This window comes from Eucalyptus grandis, chromosome 2, assembly GCF_016545825.1.
Source record: "Eucalyptus grandis isolate ANBG69807.140 chromosome 2, ASM1654582v1, whole genome shotgun sequence".
In the NCBI taxonomy this organism is placed as follows: Eukaryota; Viridiplantae; Streptophyta; class Magnoliopsida; order Myrtales; family Myrtaceae; genus Eucalyptus; species Eucalyptus grandis.
The window spans coordinates 6,480,507-6,497,092 of record NC_052613.1 but is presented as its reverse complement, the minus strand read 5'-3'; the positions used below and the strand labels follow the sequence as shown (position 1 = coordinate 6,497,092).

The following is a 16,586-nucleotide window of genomic DNA, read 5'->3' as shown; positions in this document are numbered from 1 at the left end:
TGTGGCTTACTCCGCAAGCATATGCAGATTTCATAGAAGTGCAATCAAATATTACATGTGAGAATGACGGACGAAGTTACTGCCTTATCATCAAGGAGACCCTCATAAGCATCAAGCTGTTGCAGATTTAAGAGCCCTGGCCCTTTTCAATTGAAGAACGCCCACCAGCTTCTCATGAGGACGCATTGCCTCTTTCACCAATGGCAATTCGGTTAGAGCTTTCAGCCAGGAGGTCACCCTTGGATACTTCTCATGGTCCAGAAATTTTACACCGAGGACTTCTTCCTGAGTTTTATGAGCACCCAATATTGAACAGACAACAATGTCCAGGAGACCCACGTTGTCGCCGTTGATAAATGGCGATCCCCCAGCATAATTGCCATTGATTCCCTCTTCCAGCACCTTCAGTTTCTCGTGCACTTCCTTGACAGCTCTCTCTTGCGCTTTTCCATCAGTTTTGAGCACAGAGAATATGGCCTCAAACAACTGCAGTTGACAACTTCTAATCATAAACTTGCTTGAACTCTAGTTTGATCTCAACTTTGTTTTAACCTGTCTATTTTGCAAAGAGGAAATCTTTCGTCGTGACAAATGCTCCTCTTAAAATTTTGAGAATTTCTCATCCACGATGAGTAACAACACATTAGGCAGTAGCCTACCTATCTCAAGGTAATAGCAATTGAAAAAAATACAGCAGGTTCATACAACTATCCTGTGTCGTTGTTATCACCGCTGTCATATAAAGCTCCCTCGGTCACGTGGACACGTTCTCGAGATTTTATTGGGAATAATGAAAACTTTATCCTCATTTCCTCCCCCATGTCTTATAATTATATACATGTATTTGCTGCATAATTTTACAAGTCAAAGATTATCACTACGAACAAGTGCACTCACTCATTGATATATCATGTAATGCTGCGAACGAAAATGCATACTCTGTTTTTCCCCTGACGATGGAGTAACGCAAGAAATGATCATGTACACGCTGAGAATTTTCATCAAACATTTTGCTGAAAAATCTGCACTAACCTGCTGGTGGAGAAAGCTGGCCCAGAAGCGAACTTTCGCTCTTTCATGGGGATCTTGGGGCAAGAGGCGCGGACCCTCCTTCCAAGTCTCATCGATGTACTCGATAATGACCAGCGACTCGGCGATGGGCTTGCCGTTGTGAACAAGAACAGGGGCTTTCTTGTGAACAGGATTGTACCGCAAGAGCGCTTCACTCTTGTTTGTCAAATCTTCTTCCACGAATTCATACTCAATCCCTTTCACTTTCAGAGCTAGTTCTACCCTCTCTGTGAACAGACTAGCCCACATTCCATGAAGAACCATTTTGTTTTCTTCTCGTGCCATCTCTCTCTCTCTCTCTCTTTGTGTCTATGTGGGCGTCTCTATCTATGAGATTTAGAATGGACGCGGAGGTCTCATGGGTTTTTAGTGCTTTAATAGACAATACATTGTTCTATTCAACGTTGAATCGAAAGCATCTTTGGCTTGTTTGACAAGAACCATGGACTTTATAATAGCTTTTTCACGAAAGCTAGTAGGTATTCTCTGCACAAAATTGACCGTATACATAATAAAGAATTTTATCACCTTGAATGCGCACACAGACTGATTCATCGATTTCTTGGTTGATGAACAAGATCCTTCACGAAATTCTTCGTTGATTATAATAACAAAGTCCTCTCCTTCATTTTCTTTTTCCTCCATTGAACCTCCCAACGGGGAATCATTAAGCTGCAAAAGCATTTATCTCAAGTATCCGGTTTGGATGCAGTCAAATGAAATGGCACTTTGGAACACATCATAGACATTAGCGAGGCTCCATTTAGCTAAAGTATCGGGCACAAGACCATTACAATTAAAAGTTTTAGTCATGACATGTGGAATAACTAAGAATTGTTTATCAAATATATCGATATTAAGATGTGCCATGATGATTGAATTAATATATTGCAATGTAAATGAGTGATATCACCATTTCTAGGAAACAACGTGGCAAATTTACCAATCAAATCGAGTTGATGGAGAGCCCATGGATTTCATTCTCTTTCCAATGGGAACAAATCTGGCTAGCCTAAGAGGATGTCTTGTCCTTGAAGCAATTCCATTGGGACACAACTAGCAGATGTGAGCATGGTTTGGGATTGGTTGGTCCAACATCTAATCTAGAGACGGACTCGCATAGTATTGATCCTCATTTTTTTTTTTTTTTTCAGATCGAGAACTGATCCTGTTGACTTGGGATCGAGGACTGGACCAACCCTATAGATTTGGTTTTTTTCTAAGTCATCCCAAGACCAACCGATTATTTTTTGTTTCATTTTTGGTATTCCTTGAAAGGACAAATGTATTCTTTTAAATTAAATATCCATTAATAATGTGACATTGAATAATCAAACTATGAACACTTGTACATATTAAACATAAATCTAAGATAAGGTAACAATAGAAATCTCCATTTGTGATTGTTGAGTTGTGTTCGTGAGGTAGGCTAAGAGAGTTGAGCAATTTCACTAGTTGAGTTGCGCTCTTGAGGCGAGTGAAAAGAGGCCAGAAGTGAGAGGAGAGGTGAGGCGAAGGAAGAGAGGTGAGAGGCAAGTAAGGTGAGTCAGGCCAAGGTGAGTGAATAGGGTTTCTATTTATTATTATTATTATTTTTTTTGAATATGGATTAGGTACTTTCAAGGGTTTAGAGTAGAAGAAAAAAATGGAGGTGCAAGGGTTTATAGTTATAAAAATATATAATATAACATTATTTATTATATATAATGTATACAAGGTTAATTTGGGTTGGACCAATTTTAAAGTTTCAAGACCGAGGACTAATCTACATAGTGTAGGGTTAGGGGTCCTAGGACCATGGACTAACCCAGTTATCGGGTTGGGAATTAGACCGAGAATAATTGGGTTGGCCCAATTTATGATTAGTCTAGGTTTGACAATAAAATGATACTCACCTCTAGGTAGAAAAGCATTTTTATATGCGAAAGAACTCATCTGACAAGACTAACTTGGAAAATGGAAAGAATGTTTTTCAGGCAATTCGCATTGAAAACATCTCTAGTCATACGAAGATCAGCTATCCAATAGGCATGATCTAAATTGACTTCAATTGGCCCAGTTCATCTAACTTCAGACAGAAATCTTTTCCTAGCGATGAACTTTATAAAGCTAGATTCTTGGTTGTGTTCGGTGAAGTTGCAAGTTGTAGGCAGCCAGATTTTTATGCAGCTAGTAGTATCAATAATTAATAGCTACATAACGTAGCCCAGTCGGACGGATCAAATAGCTAGTTCAGTGTTATTGCAGTAAAATAGTTGAAAAAGACACAGAGATGTAGTGAAACATTTGAAGTAAACTTTATTGGGCATTAGCATTTTTCTCAAATACATTCAGAAGACGTAGAAGTGCAATCAAACATGATATGTGAGATTGACTGACAAAGTTCCCACCCTTATTATCAAAGAGACCCTTATAAGCATTAAGCTGCCGCAGATTTAAGAGCCCTAGCCCTTAAGAACTGAAGAAGGCCAACCATCTTCTCATGAGGAGGCGTTGCCTCCTTCACCAACGGCAACTCAGTTAGAGCTGTCACCCAGGAGGTCACCCTTGGATACTTCTCCGGGTCCAGAAATTTTATACCGAGGACTTCTTCTTGAACCTTATGAGAACCCAATATTGAGCAGACAACAATGTCTAGGAGTCCCACGCTGTTGCCGTTGACAAATGGGGATCCCTCGGGGTAACTGGCCTTGATTCCCTCTTCCAACACCTTCAGTTTCTCGTGCACTTCCTTGACAGCTCTCTCTTGCGCTTCTCCATCAGTTTTGACCACAGATAACATGGCCTCAAACAACTGCAGTAAACAGCTTCCAAACTTAAAACTTGCTTGAACTCTGGTTTCATATTTTGTTTTATTGGTCGATTTTGCAAAGAGAAATTATTTCGTTGTGACATAATTTTGAAATATTTTCATGCTCCATGAATGACAATTAGGCAGCAGCCTACCTAGGTAATGACAATTAAAGACAGCAGCATGTGGATACAACTATTGTATCAACGTCATCTTATGATCATAGTTACAGAAAGCTCCCTCGGTCATGGCCAGATTTTACTGGGAAAAAAGAAAACTTGTCCTCAATTCCTATTCCATGCCATTTAATGGATTATCACTACGGACAAGTGCACAAACTTATTGATAAACAACATGGTAAATCATGTAGAGATGCGAACAAAAAGGCATAGTCTGTTTGTGCTATGACGGTGGATTAATGCAAGAAATGATTATGTGCAAGTTGAGGAACTTCCTCAAACATTTTGCTAAAAAATTTGCACTGACCTGCTGCTGGAGAAAACCAGCCCAGAAGCGAACTTTCGCTCTCTCGAAGGGATCTTGGGGCAAGAGGCGAGGACCCTCCGTCCAAGTCTCATCGATGTACTCGATAATGACCAGTGACTCGGCGATGGGCTTGCCATTGTGAACAAGAACAGGGACTTTCTTGTGAACAGGATTGTACCTCAAAAGTGCTTCACTCTTGCTCGTCAAGTCTTCTTCCACGAACTCATACTCGATCCCTTTCACTTTCAGAGCTAGCTCCACCCTCTTGCTGTACGGACTAGCCCACATTCCGTGAAGAACTACTTTGCCCGCCATATCTCTTTCTCTCTCTCTATGGGCGTCTCTCTCTGAATTTCAGATTGGATGTGGAGGTCTCATGGGTTCAGTGCTTTAATATACATGGAGCCGAAAGCATCTCTGGCTTGTTTTCCAAGAACTACCCCATTATTAAAGCTTTCTGACGGCAGCGAGAGGCTTTCTCTGCAAGAAATGGAGATGAAGTATTGAACTGAGAGTTTCTTGGACGGTATACAACTGAGAGAAAATTATCTGATGCGGAACCTTTCCATTAAAAAATGGAAATATAAAGGAGAAAAAATGTCAGAAGATTAGATCCTTCTTCCTCCTCGTTGACCCAGATCGTTTCTTGAGCACCGCGAAACTCCCGTCGAGCTTAAGGATGATTTTTTGCCTTAATGGAGCCTTGCTAACGTCCATGATGTGTTCCAATATGCCATTTTGTTTGACTGCATCCACTATCGACGCTTGAGATAGATGCTTTTGCATATGAATGATCCTCCATTGGATAAGTACAGATTATTAATTCCGTCGAAAAGTTCTATTTAAAATTACTCGCCTTGTGAGTGTACTTACAAGAATTTTCAAACTTTTTGCCACTCTTATTGGTCGTCTTATGCATACGTAGTATGAAATTAATTAACTCCTTTCCCATGGAGCGTATGTCTACACTTTTCAATACCGTACAGATGATAAAACCTTGAAGTATCTACTCAATCACAAAATTTAAATCCGGCACCGGATAAAGTAAAATATGTGGGTTATTTTACTCGGACATAAAATTAGATAACAATTAAATAGCCCCATGCCTTCCTCTCACATTCATTGGACCATTACAGAATGGATTAAATGGAATCTTTTTTTCACAAGTTTCCGTGTTGTTTTTCCTTCTAGGCAATGCTTACATATGGGTAAATCGACTTTTCAATGTTACCCAACAAGCCCTCTTTGGCTAGTCTATTCATACGTTGTTGGCCAATGTGACCAAGTCTAGCATGCCACACATTCACATCATTATCATAGGTATTAGAAGATGTGATAAGGGAATAACAAACATTAGCATTAACATAATCAATATCTAATACAATAAAACCATGCAGAAAATAGCCACAACCATAGTAATTTGTCTCCAAAAACAAATTCACACCTCTACTATTAAGTTCATATTAAAACCTAATTTAACCAACATTAATACAGACACTAAATTTCGACGAATCTCCGGAGCATACAATACATCATGAAGAAACAAGGTGCGTCCACCACGCATATTCAGCTGGCATGTGCCAATTCCTTTCACTTCACTCGGAGTTGTTTCCTCACATAGATCCACTTAGTTCGGTTAATTGGTACGTCGGAATTCCACGAAGGATCCTCTATCCTTCGCTACATGGTCTGTCGCTCCCGAATCCACACCACAAAGGATTAGACTCGGTTAGGAACACAGAACTCAACACATAAGTAAAGTTCTGAAAAGTACAAGGGGTGCCTACCTTCTTTGGCTCACGACGTGTGAGCATAGTGACCCTTCTTGTCACGCTTGTAGCATTTCACCCTTGCAAGCTTTTTCATGTGAGGACGCTTCCCTCTTCCATGTTGGTTAAATTTGGGTTTCTTCCCCCGAAGGACCCGCTTCTTCCTTGCCTTTCCCTTATCAAACCAGTTAGGCGCTTGCGTTTGGAGCTCGAAGCTCCATTTGAGCTAGAACTAGCATGATATAGTTCAAGATCCGGCATCCGGCAGCCGCCAATAGGCGGTCCTCTTCCAGCTCAAGATGACGCATTGCATCCTCAAAGGTTTTGATATTTTCATTGTGAGTCAGGTGCACCTTCATGTGCTCCCAACTCGAGGCAAGGAACGAATCACCGCTGCACCTCGCTGCTCATCCGTGAGGACATGGCCAGCATCTCGCCCGATTATCATGTTTGACATCTTTCTAAGATGTTGCTTCATGGTCCGACCATGAGGCTTCTTATAAGAGTCAAACTCGATAGTGAGCCGCCCCGCCTAGTCTATGACCAAATCTAGCCGCCAATGCCTCCCACATTTCCTTGGCATTGTCAAAACGCCGAAACTCTCGCATGACGTCATTTTCCATGCTGCTCAGAAGCAACGTGATGCGAGCTAGAGAGTTCATTCTTTTCCACGAAAAGCTTCTTTGTCTCTTTTGTGCTGTGCGGTGGTTCCTCTTCAGTTCTACCATGGTCATGACAAGAGCCTCAAGTGCTTCTTGCTCTTCCAAAGACATACCGGATTTTCATTTGCCAAATTTCATAGTTGTCACCATTGAGCTTTTCACCTTTGTTCAGCTCGGCAAGAACTATGCTCTTTGTGGTAAGCCATTGATCCGAACAAATCGACAAATATACACGAATTATTAATGCCTATCATTTATGCATCCCTATTTACATAGACCCATCATATTAATGAATAATTTTAAGTAAGGTTTTAGAATCAAAAGGTCACTATGTTTCCAATCATCCTCCAAAATCCTAACTTAAAACTATCATCAATATAATTGTCTTATGCAAAATCAATTCTATGAAGCTACAAAAACTTCTAAAACTACCCACGCCTAATTACCCACAAAGAACAGTGATAAAGAATGAGAAAGCAAGATAATAGATATCAAATAACACAACAATGCTTTCATCTTATAATACAATCAATACATTGGTTGCTACATCAACAACTATCGGGTAGTCAAACAAGACATAATATGTCCACAAAGCACACTTAACATACATCGCCCAATACAACTAACACATAGTGACACAATGAACCGGGAAAGATCCTCTTTTGTTCAATTTCTTGATCTTTTCCCTTGTAACAATACAGTAATATTCATTTACAAAATCTATCACAATTTTCTTATAGGAAGTAGCTCCGTTGACATCCCATATGCGATTCAACACATCTTGCCATTCAGTGGAAGAGTGTTTATGAAAATCGCACCATCTCCGGGCCGTGACATAGGACTGACCATTCCATATGACCTGTTGAATTTTCCAATTGACTTCAAGGACATGATCAATTAAGTCACCCCTCTCCCATCGATGATCGCCGCCCGCCTATCACACGCCGTGCTGCTGCGTTACAGGCGGTCGGGTCGCCGCCGCCAAAATAAACCGTTGGGTCCTTCACTACAAGGAGCGAATTGATAAACTTGAGGACCAAAGTGTAATTCTCCTTTTAAATTTCATACCATGCTGACGCTCGAGATGAGGTTTCGCGGTTTCTTGATTAACAAGAACGATCTGGGTCAAGGGGGAAGAAGGATCACATCTTCTGACATTTTTCCTCCTTTTTTTTTCTTTTCCACTTTTAAATGGGAAGGTGACGAGTACATTGAGTTGAATCCAGAGCTGATAATTTTCTTTTATATGTATTCTGTCTATATCTTGCATAGAATACCTGCCACTTGCTCTCGTCAGAAAGCTTTAATAATGGCGATGGTTCTTGTCAAACAAGCCGAAGATGCTTTTGACTCCACGCTTCATTGAACAACGCTTTTTATATAAAGCACTAAACCCATGAATCCTCCACGTCCACTCTGAAACTTAAAGATAAAGACGCCCAGAGAGAGAGAGATGACCGGCAGGGTAGTTCTTCACGGAGTGTGGGCTAGTCCGTACAGCAAGAGGGTGGAGCTAGCTCTGAAAGTAAAAGGGATTGAGTATGAGTTCGTGGAAGAAGATTTTACGAACAAGAGTGAAGCCCTCTTGCGGTACAATCCTGTTCACAAGAAAGTTCCTGTTCTTGTTCACAACGGCATGCCCATCGCCGAGTCGCTGCTCATCATCGAGTACATCGACGAGACTTGGAAGGAGGGTCCTCGCCTCTTGCCCCAAGATCCCTACGAAAGAGCCAAAGTTCGCTTCTGGGCTGGCTTTCTCCACCAGCAGGTCAGTGCAATTTTCCTGCAAAATGTTTGATGAAATTTCCCAACGTGTACGTGATCATTTCTTGCATTATTCCACGGTCACAGTTCAAGCTGATTAAGCCTTTTTGGTTCACAGCTTTACATGATTTACCATCTTTTATCAATCAGTGTGCGCAAGTGTTCATAGTGATGATCTTGACTTGCAAATTTATTGAGTATACATTAGGTTAATGTGAAGTAGGAAATGAGGACAGTTCTGTTTTTTCTATATAAAATCTCAAGCATGGGTGTCGGCACGGCTGAGGGAGCTGTATATTAGCGACAATAACCATAACACTGACAACAGTTGTATCAAGCTGCCGTTGTCTTAGTTGCTATCACCTTGAGATAGGTGGACTGCTGCCTGATTGTTATTCATTGAGCATGAGAAATAGAAAGATGTTTCTTTTGCAAAATTGACCGATCGAAAAAAAGTAGATCGAACTAGAGTTCAAGCAAGTTGATCATTGGAAGTCGTTAACTGCAGCTGTCTGAGGCCATGGCCTCTGTGATCAAAACTGATGGAGGAGCGCAAGAGAGAGCTGTCAAGGAAGTGCATGAGAAACTGAGGGTGTTGGAAGAGGGAATCAACGGAAGTTATCCTGGGGGATCACCATTTATCAATGGCGACGGCATGGGACTACTAGACATTGTTGTCTGCTCAATATTGGGTGCTCATAAAGTTCAGGAAGAAGTCCTCGGCATAAACTTTCTGGATCCAGAGAAGTATCCGACAGTAACCTCTTGGGTGAAAGCTCTAATCGAGTTGCCATTGGTGAAAGAGGCAATGCCTCCTCATGAGAAGCTGGTGGGTGTCTTTCAATTCTTCAGGGCTAGGGCTCTTGAATCTGCAGCAGCTTGATGCTTAGAATGGTCTCCTTCATAATAAAGATTGGAACCTCGTTTGTTACACCCGCATGTTATATTTGATTGCGCTTCTATATAATCCATATGTTTTGCGGAATAAGATATAGCCCAATAAAGTTTACTTCATATGTTCCACTACATCCTGGTCTCTATATCGATTCTATTGTGGCGATGACCTGAACTAGCCATCCATTTCATCCTACCATGATATGTTGTGTTGCTACAGATAATTGATACTACTAGCTCCATAAAAGAATGGACTCTATGCAACTTGCTACTTCAGTGAACACAACGAAAGGATCTAATGTTGCCAGACGATTATCACATGCTTTTGCTGATAACCTCCTCTTGCGGTTATCCCACATGATAACCATTCCAATGTCAACTCCAACAAAAGACTTACTATTTTTTCCCTTTTTGCACAATACAATCCATAGTTGTGAACATATTTCTAGTAGTAAAAGATCGCTTCAAGTGTCATAATTTGGCATAAATGGACATTTAAGTGCCATAACTTATGAAAGTTTCATTGAAATAAATAACCGGCCAAAATGCTGACGTGCGCAATTTCCGGCAAAGTAAGTGCAAAATGACGCCGTTTTACACACTAATGTGGCCAAATAATGCAAAAATGGCATTTACTCCAACAAAAGATTTACTATTTTTTTCTAGGGATCTTTGCACAATACAGTCCATACGGGTTGGTGGTTGTGAACGTATTTCTGCCCTTGAAGTTGAGAGGCCGCCTCCCCTTTTTTTTTTTTGTAATTTTTTTTTAAAAATTTAATATTATTTTTTTAAAATATTTTAAATAAATTTAATTTTTATATTATTTTTATTACGTTGAACCATTTTGCACTTGATTGAAGTCAATTTAAGTGATCCAGGTCGATTTTGACTTAAATGTCTATTGTCATTATGTAAATGATAGCAGATCTTTGAAGTCAAGTGAACCAAACTGATTGAAGTCAATTTAGGTCACGTACTATTGGATGGCTGATCTTTGCATTGTCAAGGATACTTTCAGGGACTTTCCAAGAACTTTCTTTTAGTCCGGTGGAAGTGCTCTGGGGACGAGACATATTCTTAGGATAGCAAGATTTGTTCTCACAGGAAAAGGAATGAAATTTATAATTTGAATGCCATGAATGATAATCATGGGATCTCCATTTAGTCTTTGACAATAAATATTCCATGTTTCCTAGAAATGATAAAATCATGCATTTACATTGTAATATCTTCGGTTCAACCATTATGATACATTGGGACATTGATATTTTTGATATATAGACCTCACTTATGTCACATGTCATGACCAAGTATGGGTCCTCAAGTTAATCCAATTGCTCCTCATTTAATTTAGGAAAAATTTCAAATAAAGACCTGAATTAGGAACATTTTTTCAAAGGAGGACTTAAAGTAGATCTCATTTCAAATGAGGGTCTAAAGTGACTAATTTTGTCAACTCGTAGGGACTATATTTGAGGGCATTTTCGTCATTCTATTTTTTTTCCCTTCTCTTCCATATTCATTTTCTTCTTCCTTCTTCATTGGCATCACTGCACAGCCACTTCCGATGAAGGCCTGAGTGGCTTGCACGACAACAACGATGGTTGTCTTGTCGTAATTAATCGGCGTCGCAGCGGAAGCGGATCGTATATTTTGCAATTATGTCGAGAGCTATAGAAATCGATCGAAATAAAACGAGGAACAATAAAAGGACAAGACACCAATGAAGGCAAATCAATCCACTATAAATTGGAGAATTACAGGATTATAATCACATATGCACTCAAATATTTTCCAGCCTTACTTTATACCCGATACCCACGGTGTTTAACAACTCACACTCAATGGACTCGACTCCCGCACAAATCTCTCTGAGCTCACGTCTCTCGAGCTCTTCTTTTCTTTTCGCTCTTTCTTTCGTAGCGTGCTCCGTCCTCCGAAGCTCTCTCGCTCCTTTTATCGGTGGCATGAAGAAAACAAATCAATATTGTACTCCAGAGTTGTCAGAATGGCGCCGATCTTCAAAGCATGCGCCTCCATGCAATTAATGAGAGCGTGTGAGCGGATGACCAGCATGCACACACACGTAGAGTAGCTTCTGCCTTCTCTCTTTCTTTATTCTGCCATCCCTCTTTCTTTATCAATAAAAAACAATAGAAGCCCACAAAAGAGAAACCGTGAAAGAGGGAATTCGGCGCCTACAAGTGCTGACCAACTTTATTCTTCTACAAGCATGCATGCACATGGCCATGTGCATGCATTTAATGACGTAGAATAATTGGACGATCAACCCTTCGGCCTCATTTCATGCTGACAAAGAAGAATCCCATGGATTGTCCCTCTTCATTTCCAACGCGAAGCGCAGATCATGGGCGGGATCCCTTCGGCTCCTATCCTGCGCCATTTTTCATCAAATGCTCCGCGCACGTTATTTCTTATTTCAGCATGTAAATATTTTGTACGGATCGGGTATCGTATATAGACTCAAACTCGAGACATAATTTAACAGTTCTCGACGTGGTGCAACTCAGTCTGTATCCCAGGCTCGATTCCGGTTCCTGCTGCATCTCAGGGGCAGCAAAATTCAATGTATATGACTCTTTGATATGTACATTGCTTGTGTGTGGTCCAATTTTGGTGATTGTTGGGCTTAGGTGCATGAATGTGGTTTCAATCTAGATATGCCATTTGGGGCTGAGACATCGCTTCATGGTGTGGCTTACAAGAACGAGCTGCTTTGCTTCTATGGCAACCATGGTCTCGATTGAGAAGAGAGAGAGTGGTCATGGCTTCGAGGAAGCACTAGACGGTGCCCTGGTCACGGGAAAGAGCTGCTTGGCTTCTACGTGGTGTTGGGGCTTAATGGCTCGTCGAGCCTGTGTATTGGAGTTGGGCTGCGTGTGCAAGATCATGCGGCATGGGATCTTGATGAAGAAGGAATTGAAGGGATAGATCGGGGTGTTCGCAACATCCACGAGTGGCCAGGGTTGTTTGAAGATTTGGGGCCTATGGTTCAGAGCTCAAAGCTCAAGCAGCTATGGTCATTGCCGAGATCTTGGAGATATGGAGCCCATGGTCTTGAGTGAGAACAAAAAGAGGAGCTATGGCGGCCATCGCCAAGAATAGCCGCCTTTGTCGTCGTGGAAGCCACTCAAGTCATCATCGACTTTCGCTTTCAACGAAAGTGGCTGGACAGTGGTGCGGAAGGAAAAACAAAGAAGGAATAAGAAAAAAAAAATATCCAAGATGAAATTGCCTCCAATCATGGTATGTGAGATGCACATGTTTGCCAGTTGGCAAAAAATTGGTCGGCCAACGAGTTAAAGCCCTTATTTGAGACTACATCGGTCACCTTTGGCCTTTATTTGATATAAGCTTCACTCTTGGCCATATTTTGAAAAAAATGCTTTACTTCGTGTCCTTATTTGGAATTTTCACTTAAATTTATGTATAGCTTGTGTTAATTTATCTTAAATTGTAATCTAATGTGTAGTAAGAATGCGAAATTCTTGATATATGCACATGGTGAGTAATTTTGATAATGGCTTTTCAACGGAATTCATTTATACTAGTCCACATCATCTCTTGCCTTGAACCTTCCTCATCGCATCATTAGGCTAGGCTAGAGTTTTGACTTTCAAATGGAAAGATAAGAGTCTTTTAGACCATACACCTTTATTTTAGGAATTTTTGAAAGGAGACTGTAAAAGAAAAGTGTTTAATAACACATCTCCAACCCTAGCCTCTATATTATTTCCTGTTTTATCATTTCCTATTTTCTTGTTGGATATTTAGATCTTGTGGCTCACCAAGTGGTTTTAGAGCCCTTTTGGATTGTACTTTGGTGCTTTTATTGAAGATAGTGAAATCCCTCTCTCTCATCGCGGTTTTTCCCATTTTGGGTTTTCCAAGTAAATCTTGTGTCTCGTGTGATTTTGATTTTATTTCATCCTTTGTTATTTGTTCTTACATTGGTGCATCTTTGATTGACATTTTTCTGCAACAAATTAGTATTAGAGTGAAGGAATTTTGGTCTTTTTGTTCGAGATGGCATCTATCAATTTTGAAGCGGCACCCTTCAATGGCCAAAACAATTTTGGGCTATGGAGGATCAAGATGAAGGCGTTGCTACGTCGGGAAGGTTTGGTTAGAGCCTTGGACAGAAATTATCCTGACGATATGACTATAACTAAGATTGAGGAGATGGAAGAAAATGCGCATAGCATCATCCAATTGTCGCTATTTGATAAGGTGCTTCGTGAAGTTGTGGATGAAGAAACGTTTTCGGCATTGTGGAATAAGCTCAAGAGCTTCTACATGAAGAAATCTTTTATGAAATCTCTAACAACAAGATTATTTTTGAAGCATCATTTTTACATGCTAAAGATGTAAGAATGTACTCCTATCCAAGAACATCTATATGAATTTAATAAAATTGTTATGGATATGAAAAATCTAAGTTAGATGATGAAGATCAAGCCCTAATCATATTATGTTCACTACCGAGCTCGTATGAGAATTTTGTGAATTCTATATTTTATGGAAGGGAATCCATAACTCTTGAGGATGTTAATGCCTTATTGAATTCCACGAAAATGCGTACAAAATTGAATGCGAGTTGTAGTGGTGATAAAACCGATAGCTTAGTTGTTAGTGAAAGGTAAAATCATCGTGATAGACATAGTAATAGTAAAGGGCATTTGAAATCTAGATCAGATAGAGATAAGAGTAAAGTGGAGTGTTATTTTTGTCACAAATTTGGACACTACAAAAGTGAGTGTCTAGTGGTCAAAGTTCGCGGAAAGAAGTTGATGGATAATTTTGATTTGGCTAGTTTGGTGAAAAATAACAAGTTCTCTAATGTAGACAATGTTCTTACTATTTTGTCTTCAGATTATCATGTTGATGATTAATGGATTTTGGATTCAGCATGTTTATATCACGTGTCCACATAGAAATTGGTTCCACACATATGAGAAAATCAATGATGGTTCAATTTTGATGGGCAACAATGCAGTTTGCAAGATTATAGGTATTAGTACAATATAGATTGAATGTCATGATAATGTAATAAGAATTTTGACAAACATTAGGCACATCTCACATTTGAAGAAAAATTTCATTGAGCACTTTAGATTCCATTGGATACATGTACACAAGTGGAGGTGGAGTTTTGAAATTTTTAAAAGGCTCATTGATTGCTATAAGAGGTAACATAAAGAAAAATCTTTACATTCTACAAGGAAATACTGTTGTGGGTTCTTTATATATAGCATCCTCTTTAGATTTTGAAAAATTAATGTTATCGTGTGTGCTGTTGGGCCACATGAGCAAAATAGGAATGACTATCTTGAGTAAACATGATTTACTTTGTGGGGATCATACAGTCTTACTTGAATTTTACGAACATTGTGTTTTCAGAAAGTAGCGCAGAATAGTTTCAATACTGGGATGCACTCGATGAAGAGCGCATTTGACTATATTCACTCCGATTTGTGGGACTGATACATGTAACATCTAAGTGTTGTGCAGTTTATTTCCTAACATTTATAGATCATTTTTCTTGGAAAGTATAGATTTATGTAAAAGTGACGTTTTTTATACATCTAAGATGTTGCAAATAAAGGAGATAAAGTTTAGAATAGAAAATGGTCTTTAACATTTATTGTAAAAATTGATTTTCAACATCAAACAGTTAGGTACACACCTCAACAGAATGGGGTGGCAAAACACATGGAAAGTATATGCTCTCTAATGCTTTATTTCTTGAGCATCGTAAAAGTGACGTTTTGGATATGTTCAATAAATGGAAAATGTTAAGAACACGTTGTATATTAAATAAATATTTTTATTTTTAATTAATTTGATTCAAATTCATAATTAATTAATTAATTAAAAAGAGCCTATAATAAATTTACACTAATAATATTAACAAATAAATTCATTTGAAATTCGAAAGATATATTTATAGTTAATGCGAAATATTTTTAAATTTAACAAAAGTTATCGATGAAACTAATAATTAATAAGAAATTAGAATCGATTTATTTAAATAAATTCATGATTTTCTACGGTGATCAAAATTTATTATTATTCAAAATTCAATACTTTTACTTTTCGAAATTATTTTTTAATTTCATTTATTTAATTTTCCAGTTCAAAAAACAATCCCCCAAATCCATCCCTCCTTCCGTTCGTCCTTTTCCCTCCACCTCAAGTTTATTTTACTTTTTCCCTCCCCACCACTTGATAGTGACAGGTAAGCTGTCACTTCCCCTCCCCCCTCACGCCTTTCTTATTTTTTGGGTTTCTTTATGAAAAACCCTAGCGAGCCTTGAGCCCTCTTATTCCTTTGCCGCTTGGATGTCTTCCTTTCAACAAGTATTGTAAAAATTCGGGGATTGTTCAACATCAAATAGTCAGGTACACACCTTAACATGTTAATGGGGTGGCAGGAAAATGGCTATATTTTCCGGTATTCGGTGGAAACTTAAATTTTGAGTGGAAAACATTTTCCAGACTTTTTATTTTTTATTTTTACTCTTCCAAAGAGAGCTAGATGTATGCTCTCTAATACTAGACTTGGGAAAGACTTTTGGGTTGTAGTTGTGAACATAGCATGTGGAGCGCGAGCAGCATTTTCCGTTGACCGGAAAATATTTTCCGTTGACCGTGTATTTTCCGCCGTCGTCCGAACACCGGAAATTCAGGAAAATATTTTCCTGGAAGTTATTTTCCGCGAAACGAACGGAGCATTAGTGAATCGTTCTTTTTCAACCACACTTAAGGTATGGTCAAGCAAACCTTTTTATTATTCTAATTTAAAAGTATTTAGATGTCCTGCTTATTATTATGTAAAGGAATGTAAGCTTGAACCTAGGGTCAAGAAAGTATTTTTTCGTTGGTTATGTAGATGGGGTTAAAGGATATAGGTTATGGTGTTCTGACCCTCAATCATCAAAGTTTATAATTAGTAGGGATGTTACTTTTGATGAAATCTATACTTGGAAAGAGAAAAGTTGTTACTGAGTCCACAAGTATTCATGAGGACAATGTTTGGAAAGAGGTGGAGCTTTATGTAGAGCACTCCACATAAAATAATTGAAGATATTCCTATTCAACCAAAAAGTGGTAATGAGCAAAAAA

General features: G+C 39.2%; 3 protein-coding genes across 3 annotated transcripts; 1 reads left to right on the top strand and 2 right to left on the bottom strand.

Moving 5' to 3' along the window:
• Positions 1–1,363, bottom strand: LOC104434341 (glutathione S-transferase U9-like). The gene is made up of 2 exons (XM_039306154.1): positions 1,033–1,363; positions 1–486 (listed from the first exon to the last, which is right to left on the bottom strand). The coding sequence occupies exons 1-2, from the start codon at positions 1,354–1,356 to the stop codon at positions 112–114; spliced, it is 699 nt and encodes a 232-aa protein (XP_039162088.1). The 5' UTR covers positions 1,357–1,363; the 3' UTR covers positions 1–111.
• A 2,028-nt stretch (positions 1,364–3,391) lies between these two features.
• On the bottom strand, positions 3,392–4,745 carry LOC104419722 (glutathione S-transferase U9). Its single transcript, XM_010031475.3, has 2 exons — positions 4,349–4,745; positions 3,392–3,865 (listed from the first exon to the last, which is right to left on the bottom strand). Exons 1-2 carry the CDS (start codon positions 4,661–4,663, stop codon positions 3,491–3,493), a joined length of 690 nt encoding a protein of 229 aa, XP_010029777.2. The 5' UTR covers positions 4,664–4,745; the 3' UTR covers positions 3,392–3,490.
• A 3,444-nt stretch (positions 4,746–8,189) lies between these two features.
• LOC104419713 (glutathione S-transferase U9) lies at positions 8,190–9,557 on the top strand. The gene is made up of 2 exons (XM_010031464.3): positions 8,190–8,547; positions 9,052–9,557. The coding sequence occupies exons 1-2, from the start codon at positions 8,233–8,235 to the stop codon at positions 9,424–9,426; spliced, it is 690 nt and encodes a 229-aa protein (XP_010029766.2). The 5' UTR covers positions 8,190–8,232; the 3' UTR covers positions 9,427–9,557.
• Positions 9,558–16,586: the final 7,029 nt, after the last annotated feature.

Excerpts from the sequence above, each read along its gene's own strand:
- LOC104419722 (XM_010031475.3), bottom strand. The coding sequence starts at position 4,663 with ATGGCGGGCAAAGTAGTTCTTCACGGAATGTGGGCTAGTCCGTACAGC. Across the intron at positions 3,866-4,348 it reads CTGGTTTTCTCCAGCAGCAG|TTGTTTGAGGCCATGTTATC; the intron begins GTCAGTGCAAAT and ends TGTTTACTGCAG.
- LOC104419713 (XM_010031464.3), top strand. The coding sequence starts at position 8,233 with ATGACCGGCAGGGTAGTTCTTCACGGAGTGTGGGCTAGTCCGTACAGC. Across the intron at positions 8,548-9,051 it reads CTGGCTTTCTCCACCAGCAG|CTGTCTGAGGCCATGGCCTC; the intron begins GTCAGTGCAATT and ends CGTTAACTGCAG.
- LOC104434341 (XM_039306154.1), bottom strand. The coding sequence starts at position 1,356 with ATGGCACGAGAAGAAAACAAAATGGTTCTTCATGGAATGTGGGCTAGT. Across the intron at positions 487-1,032 it reads CCAGCTTTCTCCACCAGCAG|TTGTTTGAGGCCATATTCTC; the intron begins GTTAGTGCAGAT and ends TGTCAACTGCAG.